Source organism: Ceratotherium simum, chromosome 36 (genome assembly GCF_057802395.1).
Source record: "Ceratotherium simum simum isolate JZ-2026a chromosome 36, ASM5780239v1, whole genome shotgun sequence".
NCBI classification, from domain to species: domain Eukaryota; kingdom Metazoa; phylum Chordata; class Mammalia; order Perissodactyla; family Rhinocerotidae; genus Ceratotherium; species Ceratotherium simum.
In genome coordinates this window covers 6,309,522-6,330,080 of record NC_141935.1, presented here as the reverse complement: position 1 = coordinate 6,330,080, position 20,559 = coordinate 6,309,522, and the positions used below count along the sequence as shown (strand labels likewise).

Genomic DNA, 20,559 nt, shown 5'->3' with positions numbered 1-20,559 from the left:
TTATAGGTGATTTTGGCTTTTCTTATGTCATGGACTTTTCTCCAGTCAGGATTGCTCTTTCTCACCCAAAGATGACCACAGTGCGAATTCCTATCTGGCTGAGTTTAATTAATGAAAGACAGGAAACTAGTGAAGATAAGGTTATGGTGTGGCTCCTAACACGGGTAAATTACCTGCTTGCAGCCTTGCCATCTTTCATTACTAGTTATCCAGTATGTAAATGCATACCTTTGGCCACTGCTAGGCATAAAACTAAAATTAAAACCTGCATGATCTGTCACAGATCGTGAAGGCTACAACATATAGTTTTTTAGAACTTGTTATTGTTAAACTAGACAAGAAAATAGATTTATTATTCTACTTATTTTTAAAAGAATTACTGACCCGGTGTTTTTTTGTTTTTTTTTTTTTTATAATTTTATTTTTATTTATTTTTTCCCCCAAAGCCCCAGTAGATAGTTGTATGTCATAGCTGCACATCCTTCTAGTTGCTGTATGTGGGATGCGGCCTCAACATGGCTGGAGAAGCAGTGCCTCGGTGCGCGCCCGGGATCCGAACCCAGGCCGCCAGCAGCGGAGCGCGCGCACTTAACCGCTAAGCCATGGGGCCAGCCCTGACCCGGTGTTAAAAATTAAACTTCACACAGTGCCAGTCATACCTTAGGTGGTAAATAAGTATTTGTTTTATGATCTAATACATGAACATAACTTCAGTGTGAGTGTCTCATGTTCATTCCTTATACACAGAATCAGAGGCAAATATTTCACAGACAGTGAGCAGTGAGTAATGACAGGGCAGAGTTATCCAGAATTTACCTGAAAAGGGTCTGCACGTTCACAATCGTTTTGGCATCCGCCATGTAGTCCTCCTCGGCACTCATGGTGCTCTCTTTGTCCACAACCACCATGTTGGCAGCAAAAGTCACTCCACACCTGAGTAGGTCATCTAGGCTTTGATAAATATCAACAGAGAAAAATGGACTTTCAATAGATCACAGTACTAGGATCAGTGCTAAAACTTGCTTACTCCCTGTGTCTGTATAGGTTGCCCTCGTAAGGTGGCTTTCCCAAAGTGTGCAGTGGTAGACGTTAATGGGCATTATAACGCAATATTCTCTACTGATATGAAATAATTTGTATTTTTGGGCTCTTTATGTTTCATCAGATCTCAACCATTTCAAAGCATATGCGTTAAGAATCTTTATTTAATAATATTCATTCATTATATAAATAAAACACGGAAAACACCCATTTGCAATTAAATAGAGCATGTTAAAACTTGGTTTTTACAGTTAGCACACTATTTCAAAGACAGGATATTTGTATTTTTTATCCTTAAGGTGCTTTGGTAAGAATAGAAATAAATACTTCTATTAATTTAAATAGTCAAGCCTAATAAAGAAATACAGAACTGTGAAATGTTTATTTTTAAACGTCTATTATTTCTTTGTGTAAAGCTATGCATTATAGATTGGCTCCACACAGCCAAGAGTATGTAAAATATATAAATGTCACTTGTATTCAAGCCTACAAAGTTGTAGCCAGCCTTAAGTTTTTGAGCAAGTGACTGAATAACCTGATTTCTTCGGTTTCATGAAATTACTGCTGCACTAGGATACGAGTTCCTATGAGGTATAACAGAGTCCATCTTTTCCCCTACCACTGATAAAAACTTTAACTAGCATTCTTCCACTGAATTAAAAGAAAACATTACCATTAAAGCTGAAATGAGGAGACCATTATCTCCTTACCTCTGCTTCATACAAACTAGAAAAATAGGATTGAATTAGATCAGAGAGACTAAACTTGAATGAGTATAAGAATGTTCTAGGTACACAGTTAGATTGCAGTCAGATAAGAATGTCTGATTTCCACAACTTCTGATTTAAAATAGGAAGTGTAAAACTTAAAGAACAATAGTTCCTTTTAGATTCTTAAATTGAAGAGTCACTTCCCTGAGGATCTCTTCCAAGTGCATGATTGGTTTATTAGCCCTGTTACATTAGAGAGAATTATTTTCCTTTTATGGGAAGGCAGGAGGCAGGATTTCTTACTCTGTTATAAGGCGAGAGAGTATTACCAAAGCTTTGAGTCCAAGATCCCCAGGAGTAGCCCAGAAAAAAATATTTCACCTGAATCAGGAACAATGTTCTGTGGAAGATATTTTAGGGCTAAAACTGTGGAAACAGAATGTTATTCCAAATAAATTTCCTATGGTGAGAGGGGCCAGGACCATAACATCCAATCAACATGATGATCAAGTTTAAATTCCTAAGAATACTTCGGTGTTCCTTTTATCTAGGAAATTCATCATCATTGTTCTTACATCTATTAAAATATATTTTTTAGAAAAAAGAAAGAAGTAGGTGGAAAATGAATGTGATATGGTCCCTTATGGACCATAAAAATGATGCTTAACTCATATGTCTTCAACTCACCTTATTATAATTCTAAATCACTATCTTATATTTCAGCTCTTACAATCTTTTATTCCTCATTAAAAAAAATCTCTCTATTATAATTATTTATAAAGAAAAAGAGAAAGATAAGGTGATAAGAGTTAAGCTTGACTGGAAAAGGGTACAGATAGAAGTTATGATAGGAAAGATGACTATTTCCTCAGCAATAACTCAATGAAGTTGAAACTTGACAAAAATTGCACTGTGAGAGCACTTGTGCTAAATAGCTAATAGCTACCTATAGCTATATGTACCAGTTAATTCCATACTCAAAATACTGTCTGTTGTAGTTTACACATAACCTTGGCAAATTATTTTAGCAATTATGATTGCATATGAGTTTAAAGCTATAGAAAATACATAAAATTGGAATGGCATTTCTGAACTAAGTGGAAACTTTTTGTTCTTCATGTTTTAACTTTAAATTATCATTTTTATATTCATTTAATATTGCATTTTATTCTTTTTTTTTCCTTTTTTATGAGGGTACCAATTTATTCTTATAACTCCATGTCCAACATAATTTCTCCCCACTATCCTGTCTACAAAGCCACTCTCTATTTTTTTCTTCAGCGTTGCTTTACACAGTTCAGCCACCAGATGGCTACTCAAGAAAAAAATCAATATGGATGGAAAAAAGGTACAGATAATCTAAAGGCAATGCGTGCGTCCTATCCTTCTTTAAGACTTCCTTTTCAAGGAGAACTAGAATGTGAATGTACGAGTAGAAGGGAGTGTTTGTGAGTGTGTTTTAATTCACTCAGAGGTTTTTGTTGTTGTTGTTACTTTTAAGAAAAATTTCAAACATAAGCAAGAGAGGAGAATAGTTCAATGAATCTTCACGGACCAATCATCCAGCTTCGATAATTATCAACTTGTAGCCAAAACTGTTTCATCTCTAATCCTACAAACTTGATTCTCTCAGTTCTTCTTTTCCTCATCATAAATACTTTTACCGAGGAAGAATCCATTTCACAGTTCACATCAGCAAAGACAGATGGGAGGTTTATTCTTTATCTTTTCAATATACTATTTTTCAAATGAATTTTAATAGAATACTATCATTTCAAGGTAACATTACTAGTGGGTGGATTTCACTTTCATGGATTTAAACTGTAGTTTAGTACATCTAACTTCATTTAATTAGTATCATAACAACTGATAATGTAAATTATATTGATGTAGAATGGAGGCTAAATATATATTAGTCTGTTTGGCCTTTCACATATCCACAGCCGTAGACAATTTCAAAGCTACAAAACTTAGTTTGTTCAACATCTACAGGATGAAATGTTAGCATGCAAGTTCTCAAGTGATAACTTTTAGCATTTTATTTTGAAGGCTCTGGCTGACATTTTTTTTAAGTGGAAAATTAACACATTTTATAAGCATATTAGTTTTATGATCTTTTAGTTTTTATATCTTTTATAATGTCATGTTCATGCATATAAAAGAATTCATATTTTAATACTAATGCATTGCACACATTCGACCTTTTAATTAACAAATTTTTAGAAATTATAGACTGATACATTTTACTAAAAGAAACTCTTAAGGAAATGCTCCAGTTTATAAATCTGACTTAAAACGAGCATTTCTAAATTATTTTGAAGGTTTCCAGAAGTTACGATAATATCAATACAGCAAAATGTTAAACCTTTAGGTTTTCTCTACCACTATGTCAATAGTAATACTATAACGTTATTGCTGTAGACGACACGAAACTGAAATAGCTTTAGAAACTGAACAAAATTGGCAAAATTGGCATGCAGCAAGATTTGTTTTAATTCAACAACAGATTACTGCTTAGGAAGTTTGAATACAGATGTATGACACAAGAACATAAGCTCTACATGCAAAATACATCATATTTGCAATTCTGAAATGCTAAATTACACTCATCATGCAACACGGGGGCACAGCACATGACAAACCACAGGACACCACACTAGTTAGTGTGCCAAAGACTTTGTCACCTACTTGTCAATAGAGCCCACCATGTAGTAAACCATTGGAAACCAACAGATTGCATCCAGAAAATGCATATCTGGCCTAAGTAGCAGATGGGTTACAAAATGAAACACAATGTCACAACAGTGGCAGCACTTCTAGGGAAAGGAAGTAAGTTGACTTAGTTTGCATTTCCAAAACTAAACACTAGTGACAAGATTAATTTTAAGTACCTTTGTTCTTAACATTAATCAGAAAATGTCATTTGTACTTGTTATGAATAATACGATGCTAAAAGCAAGTTGTAGTTCTGTTTTCTAAATCAGAAACATTATGGCATCATTCTACAAAAATACTGATTGATACTCTCAATTATGACTAAAAAGTCTTATCAATGAGCTTAAAAATTATTCATGCAGAAGAAACCTTGTAAAATGAGAAACTAATAATTTTTTCTTAGATGACCCAAAGCATAGGGAACTAAATTAGCATGCCTATTAAGAGCAATTTCCTCTAAGGGATATATAGAATTACAACATGCCCTTTAATAGAGCAACATATCAATAAATAAATATGTATACGTACCCATGCTCTATATGCATTATAGAAAATTAAAATTAAAGTAATTCACCTTTTAAATTATTGATTTACTCAATACTTATTGTTGAGCAAATATTTATTATAACTGAAATCTTTACTATATGCATATTTAGGGAAAGAATCATAAACTTAGATGCTTCCTTAGCAATCACTTAATCTATTGTATTCATTTGATAAAGTTATTAATTCTTTCATGCATCTATTCACTCAGCATATATATATATCCAAAACATTTTATATAATAGACATTTTAATATACTCAGCCATATGCAAAAAATAACATCATGTTTCCTTGTATTCAAATAGAGTTTTTGGAACATATGTACAAAAGCACACAATTATATGTTTTAATATGAAAAAATAAACAATAGGTTGCACTTAGGAAGCAGAATGGGGATTATGTCACAGAGGTGATATTTAATTTGGATGTTGAAGGATGAATAGGAGTTTGCCTAGTAAAAGAGAAGGAGGACAATTCTACGCAAAGGGAAGCATAGCAGCTATCATATCCCAGGTGCTTATTGTAGCTAGACGAAGTCTCTTCCTTCCTGACTTATTTTCTTCCTATTGATCATCCCCTTATCCTTTTACACTCTTAAGAAAAAGAATGCTCTGGGGCCGGCCCTGTGGTGCAGCGGATTAGTGCGTGAGCTTCGCTGCTGGCGGCCAGGGTTCCGATCCCAGGTGCGCACCGACGCACCGCTTGTCAGGCCATGCTGTGGCGGCATCTCACGTAAAATGAAGGAAGATCGGCATGGATGTTAGCTCAGGGCCAGTCTTCCTCCTCAAAAAGAGGAGGATTGGCATGGATGTTAGCTCAGGGCTGATCTTCCCACAAAAAAAAAAAAAAAAAAGAAAAGAATGCTCAATACAGTGAAGCGTAAAAAGAAATCTTCCAAAGAATACCACGGTTGTAATGTTCGTTAAATTCCTCCCATCACTAAATTTCTTCGTAGCCATTTGAAATGGCCCCATATTATCACATATTATAAGTGTACCACAATTCATTTAAAATATCCTCAATTATTCAGTTTATAAGTTACTTTCACTTTTATGCTATTAGTTATTGAAGTTACAAGTTATTTCCAATTCTGACTACTATAAATGATATTGGTATGGACATCTTTGGCTTTTTTCCTACCATTAGTTTTTATCATTGACCCCAAAACATTCATAGAAGGAATATTATTAGTGAATCACAGACTGTAAATATTTTTAAAGCTCGCGATGTATGTTGTTTTCAACAAATATAACAATATACACTCCCGATAGCTGCCTTTGAATGGTGCCTTCTAGTTCTCTTTCTGGGCACTGCTCTGCTTCTTAAAATTAGAAGAACCACTCTAACTGCTGATTCAAGAGCCTTCATGTCTCTCTTACTCTACCTGGTGATTGTAGAAACACACGTGAGGATGCACATACACAAGACTGTGGCAGCACTGAGATTTTATGGTGGTTTGAAAAATCCGTTGGCTTATGCTTTTTTTTGGTTACTTTTTGTTTTCTCTGTCTTTGCTCCTATATAGTTCCAGTCAGATAAAGGGAGTAGCTACAACTTATGTGGCAGAGTTGGATTCATAATTCTTCTTTATTAATTATAGATATATACTCAGGCTGAAATATTCTCCTTTTTAATGACTCATTCTTTTAAATTCAGATTATTTTAATTTCTTGATGCTCTCTTCTCTGAGCATCTGTCCACTGTGACATATCTTTCTTCCAAAGTCTTGTAACAGTATTTCATGTTATTGAATAATTCAACTTAATCAAGAAACTGAAAATCTTCTGTGCAATATGAGTACACTGGGGTCACTGGGGACAAAGTAAGTCCTTACCTTATGTCAATCCTTCTGTTAGAATTAAAACTGAAGCTGTGGCCTTTGTATTTTGTTGCTTCGTCCAGTAGGAATCATTAAAAGTACTTGGACATCAAAATTATTGCCTTGTTTTAGGAAACTCATGAATTCTAGTCACATGCAATTCTGCCACAAACGTGTATTTACAGTGCTCAAGCAATCTTCCACATCCTTAGAAATTAACATCTGTAGTGTGGTAGTAGGGTTCATCTTTACATGACTTCAGCTGTGTTACAAGGTAAACCAAGTCTCCTAAAACTTGGTAAATATATAATCCTGATGAAGAGTACCTAATGTAGGGAGCACCTACATTATTTTTGTATGTATATGTAATGCCATACTCTTTGCAAAATTTAACTTGTATAACAAATAGATCACCCACTACTTCTCTTGATAAGGATGGCTTAAAAGGAAACCTGAAATATAAAGAATATATTAATTGTACATTTACATATATCATGTTGCCCCATTTAAATAAATTGGCAACAGTGTTTATGACAATAAACTGCTTAGTAATTAAAGAATAACATAAATGATATCATAGGCTCTTAATAGACTAATCTTTCTGATTATTGAGAGACAGTTAATTGGCAAGTATAACCTTTACATTGAGAAGCATTATTATTGCAAAACATTAAGGAAAAAATAAAACATTCATAAAAATAGATGTCCCTTTCTTATGTTACACCCCCAAAGTACAGATGAAGAGTGGAATGTAGAAAAATAAAACCACTAATACAATATAATAAAATGTATGCAATTTTTTTTTATCTGACTGCTAAATAGAGAAGGTCTATCTATTTAGCAATTACATTAAGGAAAAGTAGTGACAGTGATTGATAGATTCAATTGTAAAGCTCATCACAATGACTGAAAGATTCAATTGTAAAGCTCATCATAAATATTTTAACATATAAAAAACATATGTTTAAAATATTACTTATACAAAGTTTGTAGATCAATGTGCTTAATATAGAAAGAAATTTAAAATCAATAAAAGAAAGATGAACATGACAAGAAAATAGATCTAGGACAAAATGAACATGCATAGACCAAAACAAAATATGGTGAAACTAACTAGTAATAAAAGAAATAAAATTTTAACAAACACAAAAAGTAATTGACACTAATAAATAGGAAAAAAAATGAGCATATCACTAATCAGTGTCTTAACTGTAATTCTATTAAGAAAGATGACTACTTATGAGTCTAAACATCATATCTCACAAAATCTTTCATTATAAAAATTACCATTATATGCAAATATTAATTAGCTAGTGATTGCTAGGAATTGAAAAGGTTGGTAAATTTGCATGGATTTGCAAAGTTGAAGACATTATCTCCCATTTAATTAATAACCATAATGAACTTAATTTCTTTATTTCAAATTCAAAATATGAATGTAGTGAGACAATTTATTTTGTTAGCATTTCATAATTCCACTTTTAAGTAGTTTATTTCTTCCTTAAAAATATATAAGAAGTTTTGTTTCAACTACTTGAAATAAACTCCCCTTTTTTGTTAATTGGGTTTCCTCTCAAATTAAGATAAATGTTCTACTCATTTTACAAATGAGAATATTGAGCCTTCGAGAAATTCAATAACATGCACCAGGTCTATCAAGAGAGTAAGCTTAGACCATATTTCAGATTTGTATGAGCCCAAAGTTTGGATGTCTTCATAAGAACCCTGATATATCAGACATTTTATCATTACTTTTGTAATAAGCTGAACTGAAGTTTACTTGGCACTCTTTGTGAAAAGAAGATTGATTTAATAAAGGGATAGTGTAAACAAGATGTAAAAATTAGGAAAATAAGCCTGAATCTTGCACTTCAACTCTATGTAGCGTTAATATATTCCAAAGCTTTTGACTGTCTTTTTCATCTCTCATATGAAGTGGTATTATCAGATGACTAGATGACTTTTAATGTTGAGGAGGTAATCAAAATATTTAAAATCAGTATGGCACAATACCAGACCAAACAGAACAGATGGCCAGCCAATCAGAACTGAGACAGCTCTAATGAACCAGTATCAAGTGCAAGATGTTCTCCAAGGTGACTGGGTTTTATTTAATTACCATATGAGATCTAGAAGGCGTTCTATTTGGAAACATTGTGAATACTTATTTTGACATATTGTGTGTGTGACTATTATAAATTTAATTTACAATTTAAAATCCTATAATTATGACATCTGTTATTATTTATTTCTGTTATATTGAATTAATTGGTCTTTCAACTTAATTTCCTAAATAGCCATTTATTGAATATTATTTTCAGCAACGTTAATGTGAATTTAAAATAAAGTCAAGCCACAGGAAGCTAACTAATAATTGTAGAAGTGTGTACAATCACTAGTGTATAAATTCTTATAACATGAAAATATTTTAAGGAAGAAAGCATCATATTTCTTTGTATAGATTGCAAAATACTAGCCTCTGCAGAGCAACAGGCATCTCATTGTTAAAAGAAAAAAGTCACTTAAAACTTCCTGGAACATTGTTTATTGGTGTTTAGTTTTTGTTTACTCATTCTTGACCAAAGAAACAGAGGACAACAAATAAAAACATTAGACACCACTTTCGGGAAGTACACGGGAAGCTAATAAATTTCACAGTGTGCACTTTGATCCTAACTCTTTGAAAGAAAGTCAAACCCCACAAAAATCATCTAATAAACAACATCATGTGAATAATTGAATTCCAAAATGTAAGTCATTACAAAAACAAAGGAAAATTTTAATACAAACTAATCCAAAGTTAAAATATATTCTTGCTTCTAGAAAGAATTGACAATGTATTTTTTGTATATATCAAAATCCTGTAAGTTAGGTAAGATCATGTAGTTGAAACAACAAAGAACTACAAATTGCAGAGAAAGTTCTAATCCTAGAATTGACCTTGGAAAAAGTCATTTAACTTGTTTGGTCTGTTTTTCTTTGTCTATAAAATAAGAGACAGTGGTGTAAACAAGTCACGCAAACTGGTTTGTTTAAATGTTATCATTGTTAACTTGTAAGCTTTGAGATCTTCAGTTGCTTGGTACGTCTCTCCAAGGATAAATCATCACTGTGCAATGTGGATATATTTCTTATGGGAATAAAACAGAAAATAAAGGTAAAGTGTCTAGTGTAATGACTGACATGTAGTAAGTGCTCAACAATTATTACTATTATGAACAGTGGGTAGAGGTAAAGAATATTAATTTTATTTAATTATCTCTATGGTCCCATTCAGATAAGATATTCTCTGATGAAAGGTACATCTATATTTATACAGAATTACTGACCAGTTTGCCAGTAATTAAGAGAAACAGAGTTTCCAGATTTTTCTGTGATTGATCAGATTTAGGAATGAAGACTGTACAAACAACCACTTGATTTTACAATTCTAATATACAAATCAATCAATCATTCAGTAACTGGGCATTTTGGCAACCCGTTTATTAAAAACCAAACAGAAAGGGACTGACTCAGTGATAGCTATTCCAGTCTATACAAGGTACACACGTTAAGGAACTCTAGCTCCAGCCACTAGCTCAGTGGGATAATAAACACAAGAAAGGAGGATTAGTGATTCTGAGATGGGATTACTTAGCAAGACTGGATACTGAAAAAGAGAGGATCCCATCTCCATTCCATGGAGTAAACTCCACTCCAAAATTTGGAGACTGATTCTTTTGGAAGGTGTGATATTTCTCATATATATTTCCTCAACATCATTGAGGGTTCCTGGCTCACAGCTCCCAAAACCCTTGAAATTTTCTGAGTGATAAAGAAGGACAAAGGGAGGGAGTATCTTCTGTCATAATATTTGGTCTCTCGTCCTCAATTCCTGAAATCACTTCAGGGCCATAAAGGGGAAATGGGTGTCTTGTTATTCCTAACAAGCCCCTTTCCACCACAACTGGGTTTATGTTAATGAGGTGACTTTTGGAAAGCACCCAAGAATGGGGGCTGGTTGCCAGGAAAACCAACCATGAACAGAAGGTTGGAACTTTCAGTCTCATCCCCTGAGTTCCGGGGAGTGGAAAGGGCTGGAGATTGAGTTCAATCCCCAACGGCCAATGATTTAATCCACCAAGCCTATGTAATGAAGCCTCTACAAAAACCCCAAAGGACGGGGTTTGGAGATCTTCCAGGATGGTGAACATGAGGAGATTTGGAGATTAGTGGTGCCCTGGGAGAGGGCATTCCCCATTCCTTGCCCTACGCATCTCTTCCATCTGGCTGTTCCTGAGTTGTATCATTTTATAATAAACTGATAATCCAGTAAGTAAAATGTTTCTCTGAGTTCTGTGAGCTGCTCTAGCAAATTAATCGAACTTGATTTATAGCCAGTCATTCTGAAGTACAGGTAACAACCCAGACTTGGAGCTGGCATGTGAAGTCCAAGGAGGGTGTCATTGGAACCTCTAATCTACAGCTGGTTGGTCAGAAGCACAGGTGATACCTGGGCTTGTGAATGGCTTCTGAAGTGGGGGGGCGGTAGTCCTGTAGGACTGAACCCTTAATCTGTGGAATCTGATACTATCTCTGGGTAGTGTCAGAGTTGAGTTGAATTGTAGGATACCCAGCTGGTGTCCCGAGCATTGCTTGTTGGAGGTGTGGGGAAACCCCAACACATACTCGTTGAAATTGGGTCCAGGAACCTAATCAGGAGATTTACACATCAGGACAAGAAATTTTACCTTGAGATAATGAAAAGCAGAGGAAAGGACAGTTTTTATCCTTTGTTTTACCACAGGGATGATATAAGTACAGTTCCACTTCTTTCTTTTCAAGCCCCTTCCTATCTTCCCCTCTGTATTCTGGGGTCTGAGTTGATCCACACTGATCCAAGCCATATGAGGATGAGGATGCTCTAAGGCAATCAGCTTGTAAATGCTCCTGCCTTATATTCTATCCCTAAGGGAGTGGATATACCATAAGCAAAAAGGGCCAAAACCTGACAGGTTTGAATTCATATAGTTAACTGAGCATCTCTTGTGGCCAGCTCAGCCAGTCTCTTAGAGCTTCCTACCAGAGAAGTTTGAGAATTAGGGATATATTCAAAGGCCTTGGACGTTCTTTACAACCACTCTATCACCATAGCCATCCCGCAACCCAACTTTCATTCTCCTAAGATTTGTTTTATTAAGCTTTTATTTCTTCTGACATTGGGTCCAAATCTCTGTTCCCCTAGACCTGCCCTAAATCTACCTCACCTCTCCTTGGATGCCAAAGTGGTATCAAAAAAGTCATTAAGTCATCATACCTGAAAATTCTACAACTGAAACCTCTAGAGGTGAGCTCAATTTTCAGAGTTGATTATCATTGTGATAATGATGCTAAAACAGAAGCCTCAATGACTATGTTCATATTGGTATATTCAGAATAAACAATGCCATGAAGTTATAATATATTTGGGAGCTATCTCTGTTTTGAGAAACTTCTTTTGATAAATTTTAAAGGCAGAGACACGGCAACAGATTTTGGGCCCATTCAGTTTATCCAGAAATTTGCATCACTTTGGAATTTAATAAGAGAGTTGGAGGATCCTAAAATACGGTATTGATCTAAAGACCATCTGCTACTAATTTCGAGTCACAGAGAAGAATACCATAATTTTAGGATACAATGTATTTGACCATAGCTTTCAGTGACTTATATTTATAGTTGCACAAGGATATTGAAATGCTTAAGTAGTCTTATTTTACAAGAGTATATCCAACACTTTCAAAATAAATGAACATGTTAAAGCATTAATTATTCATGTTATGTTATAGAATGTGTGTTTTAACAGTGGAAGAATCACAACTTATGACGATGTGGCATGGTATAACATAAAAATGGATGATTAATATGCTTCTCTGATAATTAATGGTTCTTTAGAAAGATAACAAAATTATCCAGTTTTGGCAGAGATTTTCCAGGCTAGTTGGCTAATTTAGGGAAAATAACTATAATTATTTCAGTGGCATGTTTCCCACTGGTATTAAGTAATGACCACTTGCAAAATAGTTTTAAATAAAAAGCTCTGAGTATTCCAGTGATGTTTTAAGTAGTAATTGTGAAACATAACCATACTCAATGATTGTTTTGTACCAGAGCACAGAAGATACCTTCCAATGAGTCATGTGCCATAATGTATCTGATTTAAAATATTCTAAGCAAATTAAAATGTTATTTTTGATATAATATTAAAAACTTTTTGATTTTTGTATATTTCAAAATATACTTACGGGTTATCCAATAGCAGTACTACGGGATTAAGTTCTTTCTTTGGTCTATAATATGCCCTGAGAGGAACAATAAAATTATACAATCCATTTCCAGCTGTTTCAGCTGCAACTATAATTAGTTTATTTTTGAATCCATAGGCTTTTGCATCCTCATAGTAGTTATGCTGGCAACTCTAGAGAAGAAAAATTATACAAAGAAACACCATTTTTATACTCCACTAAAATTTAGGATATGTTAATCTAACTTAGGAAATCCTTTATTTTTTAAGAAATTTGAAAATTGTGACACTTGTCTATGCCTAGTTCTCCAGGCTGCTTTAGGAAAGGAAGGTGTGCATGGACAAGAAGAATTGCAGGTATGTAGCTTGATGTGGGGGAAGAAAAAGTTAGCAATACATGTGTACATGTGTTCTACTGTGAACCAAAACTCGTTGCAAGATGACAGCTCGGTATCTACAGCTAAAAATGATCACAATGTATATGTATATCAAAATCTCATATTATATGCCTTAAATATATACAATTTTTATTTGTCAATTATACCTCAACAAAGCTGGAAAAAAATGATCTACCTCTGACTTTCATTTCCAGAAATATACCTATATTATAAATAAATAACATTGGCATATTCCAAGGACTGAATATCTAAAGGGACAGACACCAAAAAGGATTTTTTTTGTTGTTGTTAAAAAACAAAAACATAAAAACCTTAATTGTCTAAATGTGTACCTGACCTGGCAAGATAATGATAGAACCACTCAAAAGTAAAATAGTAATACAAATAATAACAACAACAAAAATAATAATAACCCATTACCAAAACTCATTGTTGTCCTGAGGGTATTTTGCTATTTCCCGTGGGGCTAGAATTTGCTGGACTTGGCATTATTATTATTTTTTTTTTTTTTTAATAATTTTTATTTATTTATTTTTTTCCCCCAAAGCCCCAGTAGATAGTTGTATGTCATAGCTGCACATCCTTCTAGTTGCTGTATGTGGGACGCGGCCTCAGCATGGCCGGAGAAGCAGTGTGTTGGTGCACGCCCGGGATCAGAACCTGGTCCGCTAGCAGTGGAGCGTGCGCACTTAACCTCTAAGCCACGGGGCCGGCCCTGGACTTGGCATTATTAAACCAAGATTCTTTTAAACTAAATTACGTGCATGAAGAATTGCTTTAGTGTTCTGCTTTTTCATCTTTATGGGTCTCTATGTGGGTTTCTTTTTATTTGGGTTGAGATTAGTTGGTTCTCTGTAGATTCATCATCAACTCTGGAATATTCTCTGCCTTTATTCTTTAACAAAAAATTACAAAACGCTGTTGGGAACAAGGCACCATGAGTTAGTAGAAACAAAAAACAATAGAATTAGCCTCACAAAGACTACAGATTTTGCTGTTATTAGATTCAGAATACAAAATGAGCATGTTTACTATGTTTAAAAAAATAAAAGAGAACATTTAAAGTATGAACAGGGAAGAAGAGGCTATTTAAAATATTCAGGTAACTATTTAAAAATTACATATATTCTCTTCTAGAACTGCAAAGTATAACAATTAAAAACAGAAACTCTAAAGATGGTTAAAATTGCACATTTGATGTACCTGAAGGGATCAACTACAGGATAGAGTTGAAGTAATTACTCAGAAGTCAAGAAGAAAAGAGATAAAAAATAATATGGAAAAATTAAGGCACTTGGAAAATAGTGTGAGACCGTCTTACATATATTTAAACAGAACAAATGAAAAAGATATGAGAGAATCAGAAAGAAGCCCTATTCAAGTAACTATTGTCTGAGGATTTTCTAAAATTAATGAAATACCCAAATCCTTAGTTTCTGGAAACCCAATGAATCTTAGTCCAAATAAATGAAAAGAAATCCAGTTCAGACATGTAATAAAAGTGCAGAACCACCAAGACAATGAGAAGATCTTAAAAGCAGCCAGAGAGAAAAGACAGACTACCCACAAGGAACACAGATTAGAATGATGGCTGACTTCTCAACAGCAAGGTGGAGCCCAGAAGGCAGTAAATAAATCTTAACACGCTAAAACAAAAAGAAAACTCATAGTCTGGAATTGGACACCCAGAAAAACTACCTTTCAAGAAGAAGGACAAAATAAGGACATTTCTAGGGAAACTGAAATTAAAAGAATTTACCAGTAATAGGATCTCATTAAGAGAATTTTTAAAAGCTGGAAACTAGGAAATAGGAAAATGAATCCAGAAGGAAGGTTTAAGGTATAAGATCGAATGGAGAAAAAGGGAAATGTTGAAGAAGAAGGGCAATAAGTCTTCATTGGAAGTCTGATTGGAAAATTACTAGTATAAGCAGGATCTGAAGCCACATGAGGGAATAAGGTCACTCACAAAGAGGTCATGGGAGAAGAAGAATGACAGGTTGATGTCGAGAACTTCAAGAATCAAGAACTTCAATATTTATGAGATAAGATGAGAAAAAAAAGAACTAATTTAGGATATTTAGAAGTAGCTCAATTAGTAAGGAAAAAAAAAAAACAAGCAGAGAACAAAAAATTTAGTGTTGATAAACTTTGACGAGGAACCAGCCTACTGCTACTGATGCAGAATGGACTGGGCAACATATTCCCAACTCACACACTTCACAGATGCAGTAGGATTGGCCGCATAATCCTGTCCCCTAATGGCAAAGTGGGCACTCGTTTGCATAGCAGATCACCACCTCCAGCCAGCCAATGCTACCTAAATAATGGATGATCCCAGATGTCACCAGCCAGTTAGCAACACTCAGAAACTTTGCCTTCTTAATATGGTCAACAGCCAGTTCACAGTCATCTTTTAAAGCCAAAAGGCTTTAAAAGGCCCTCTGTTCCTCCTCCACTAATCCTGAAATCTTAGCTTTTCAGTTGTATCAGGTTCCCTGCTTGGAGACAAACCATTTCCACTCTTTGGTCTCCCAATATATTTTTTCTCTTTAACTGTATGATAAAGTAAAATGTCACCAGAAGTGAATCCAGGTATTGTGAGCCTAAAGCTTATATTATTTGGGGAATCCTCTTTATGGAAAATAATATAAATATTATAAATAAAAAAATTTGTCACAGTTTCTTGTACGGGGCCGATACGGGTGAAAGACCCTGAAGCTTAAGATTCATTAATGTTGCCAAAAATACACAGCTAGCCAGCACTATCAAATGCTGCAGAACACAAAGTAAAACAACAACTGAAAAAAGCAGTAAAGCATTGAGAGAAGGAACTGTCCATCTTAATGGGCCTAGATGAATATTTGGGAGCAACAGCAAAGATTCATAAAACAACTTCAGGAAGATGAAGGTAGAAATTTCCTAATGTTCTGTTAATTTTCCTCAAAAGTGACTGCAACAGCCAAGATTCATAATGTTTATCATATGAAAAAATAATGGAAGCAAGAATGTTAATAAAACATATTAAGTGCCTACTCATTTATTAAGTACCTGGCAGTGTGTTAAGCTTTTTGCATGCACTAATTTAAATTATCCTCACAAGTGCCCTATGAGGTTCATATTAAAATTACAACTATTTTACAGATGTGGAAACTGAAATTTAATGGTGAAGTTATTTGCCCAAATTGCAAAGCTTATAAGCAGAGAAGTGGCATTTTAACTCCGGCTAACTCCAAAATTTAGAGTAAAAGAAGAAATTCCTGCTCAGAATTAGTGGCATATTTTAATTTCTGGGAGGTAAGGGATTTGAGAATCTTTTTTTATCTGCTTTCTTGTTCATCAGGAGAATAAACTCTTACACAAGTCACGCCCAATGGCCATATTGCGAAAGATAAAAATTCTTGCATTCTTAGAATTCTTCTGTTTTGGATGGATTCTCTAGAACATTCAGGCAGGAACCAAGAACTATAGTAAAATATTTAAGAAAGGAAATATCAAGCAAGACACTGGTATTAGCTTTCAGCCTAGTCAATAATGAATCTTTGTGGTTGATGCACGGACTAGCTACTTTCATCATGTCAAGCAATTCCACATTGAGATTTGACACAAAAACACCTGCTAAAATAAACAGTCCACGTTTGGTCAAAGTCATTTTGGGAGACTGGACGTTGAGAGTTCATAGGTTTGAGATTCTGGCACCTTTGTTTTCCCCTTTGAAAATATGCCTAATTGACTCACTGGGTATTTTAGTGGAGGGGTAAAGCATTTGGGTAATTTTTAATGCAGATAAGAAAGTAAAATTCACCATTTTATGTATTACATTTACATTTGAAAAGATAATACTTTTTAAACACACTTTAGTTGAAAGACTGTACAAAATTATTTAAATATATAAATATTATTAAAATATTTAAAATGCCATCATTTTAGTTTTGGAGAAAATAACAGCAACAAGTACTTACCTTGTCTAGTCTTAAGCAGCAAAATGGCACTTTTTCATGAAGGAGATGACAAAAAGTGGGTGAACTTCCTATATACGGAGAGTAAGGTGGGTAGCCTTTAGCATATCTGTAAAACAATATGAAATACTGAATTACCTTGAATAATGCATGCAAAGTTGGACAATTATGTTATAGCCATGTTCCTTCATTTTGACAAAGTTACATACAGTAACTCTTTATGTTGCAATTACATTTGATAAAGAAATAGTTCAGAACAGGGATAGGCAAAATAAGGCCCATGGACCAAATCTGGCCCATTATCTGGTTTTGTAAATTGAAAGTGGTTCTTATATTTTTAAATGGTTGGGAAAAAATCAAAAGAATAATAATGTTTCATGTCATGAAATTCAAATTTCAGTATCTATAAGGAAAGTTTGTTTAGAACACAGCCATACTCATTCATTTTATGTATTGTCTATGGGTGTTTTCATGGTTCAAAAACAGAGTTGAGTAGTTGCAGTAAAGACCATATGGTCTATAAAGTCTAAAATATTTACTAGCTCTGTCTTTCCAGAAAAAGTTTGCCAATCCTCAGTTTAAAAGTATAAAAGATTTATATAGATTTTTTTTAAATAGTAATGTTAATTTATAAAACATATTTAAAGCAAAATGCATCACTACGATTCACTCTATCAATATTCATTAGTCATGGATGCCGACTTTATAAAAACAGCCACCTGCACACATTTTAAAAATAAAACTTTCAAAAAGTAGCAGCATAAATGAAAATTAAGAAATAAAAGAAAATTTAGCAGAGGCAAAATTCCTTTATCCAACATAAAAGCTCTTTTTTGATAAAAATTTATCCTCTAAATCAAGAAATTTCAAACCTAGTTTGACATCATTAGCTAGAAGGATAAAATGGAGCACATTTCACAAATCTAGAAGTTGATAATCTCCACTATTACTTCAACGTCTGTTTCATTTTTCTAGAAATAAAAAAATTCCACCTCTCAATTTTTTCAGGAGTGCATGTAATGAAAGAATTCACTCCCACCACACAACACCATTTCCAGAAATATACTGGTGGTCTAACCTCCCCTTGTTCCCACCAACTATTTCATAAATGTATTTGAGTACTATTGATTTCTTGGAGAGTGGATTGCATTCTGTGGGCACATCAAAGTTTCTTGTAACAAATTTTTAAAAAGTGTGAAGAGGGGCCAGCCCTGTGGTGTGGTAAAGTTCAATGCACTCTGCTTTGGCAGCCGGGGTTTGTGGATTTGGATCCCAGGCGCAGACCTATACCACTCGTCTATCAGTGGCCATGCTGTGGCGGTGACCCACATACAAAATAGAGGAAGATTGGCACAGATGTTAGCTCAGGGCGAATCTTCCTCAGCCAAAAAAAAAAAAAGTGTGAAGGATTAAAAAAAGGATTTTTCTAAGTTTCAATGATATTTCAGTTCATTTTAGTTTAGTTCAACATTAATTGAACATCTCTTGTATGAAAGGCATTGAGAGAAGTGTTTGAATGGTGTTAACCACTGCCACTACCACTAGGACCACACCTAATAGTAATTAACACTGAATGCTTACTCTGTACAAAGCATTGTCCTAAGCATATTTTCTCCATTATCTCAGTTCATCTTCATATGAACACTATGAGGCAGTAACTAGACTGAGTTTACAGGTAAAGATATTGGGGTCAAATTGTTTAAGCAAAGTCACTTGCACACAACCAGTATGAGGTAGAACTGCCATGGGAAACAAATTCTTTCAAACTCCATAGTCAAGGCTGTTAACCACCATGCTTTCTCAAGAAATGGCAATATGATATGTGAATAAGACAAGACTCTCTACTGAGGCTAAAATGTAATTAACAGCATGTACATTGGTACTATTTATTATGAAGGCTTAGTAAAGAGAATTAGTACTTCATTTATTCATTCCTTCAAAATATTATTGATGTATACTGCATGAAGGACTGCTGAATTCTGAGATAAGCAAGGGAAGCTTACTGGAGGAAGATGCATTACATGTCATTGAATAATCGATTGAACTTCAATATAGACATGGGAGAAAATAAAGGCAGAGGTACAACATAATTTAACAAAAACATGCAATTATGAAAATGCAGCTTATATCATGGAAATACTAATTTATGTATTTTTTTCTTTAAGGATAAATGATAATTTAGAGGAAACTGGCCCTGGAAATATATGTTGAAACCAGAAATTTGAGGGCTTGGAATACTTTATAGTGGAGAGAGATACTGGCTAATAGGAAGTGTGTTTTGGTAGAAGTATGTGGGATTGATTCTAGGATGTCCAGAAGGTACGGACATTAGCTCCTCAGGGCAAGCACAAATCTCAGGAAATCTTAAGCCTTAAGAGCACCTAAACATACTCTAAGTTTGAGGAAATTTCTTCATCTGGTGTAGTTTCATCTTCCGATTGATCACTTAGAAGATCACATGTTTGAATTGATGATGTATCTGCAACCTCTAAAACAGGAGCAATGCTAGGTCTTCTGATTTCTTTGCTTCCCTCTGTAGGAAGAGACAGGGTAGGGCCGCTTGCTGATCTACAGCTTGTGTCTTGCAAGTCTATAGCCACAGTACCTAAAACAACGAAACATGAAAATCCATTAAAGCATTCGCCACCTATATGACATATTGATCATTTAATGATCAAAGTGAAATAAAGTACAATCAGTATAACCAGGAAATATACTATTGTTTACCATTTAAACTCAAAGGTTATTTATTCCTTTTTCATGTGGGCATTTTTATCCACATGGGTACAAAATTCTTTATTTGTGCAAAAAGTGTATTTGCTGAGTCTAGCTCTATAGCACAAAACATAAGATCTGTGAAATCCTGATATACTCAAAGATTAAGTGAAAAAAATACTTTGTTTCAATTTACATTTATTTAAAATTAACAAAAAGAATTTTTGGCCATTTCAGTTTTGTGGATTTCTCCTTACATCCTTTCCCTCCTTTCTGTTGAGTTATCTTTCTCTTATTGATTTGTAACCACCTTTTTATATTAGAATCATTAATATTTTATATTTATCCAACACATATTTATTGAGTACCTACTATGTGACAAGCACTACTCTAGGC

At 34.2% G+C, this 20,559-nt stretch overlaps 1 protein-coding gene across 3 annotated transcripts in view; it reads right to left on the bottom strand.

The window, feature by feature from the left end:
- Nucleotides 1-20,559, bottom strand: part of KCNT2 (potassium sodium-activated channel subfamily T member 2) — a 341,540-nt gene that overhangs the window by 88,244 nt on the left and 232,737 nt on the right. For all 3 annotated transcript variants that reach the window (XM_087424351.1, XM_014794147.2, XM_087424352.1), the window contains exons 17-20: nt 19,840-20,053; nt 17,452-17,557; nt 13,093-13,265; nt 817-951 (exon numbers count right to left, since the gene is read on the bottom strand). In XM_087424351.1, coding sequence (XP_087280477.1) covers nt 817-951; nt 13,093-13,265; nt 17,452-17,557; nt 19,840-20,053 — 628 coding nt within the window. The remainder of the gene's footprint in view (nt 1-816; nt 952-13,092; nt 13,266-17,451; nt 17,558-19,839; nt 20,054-20,559) is intronic.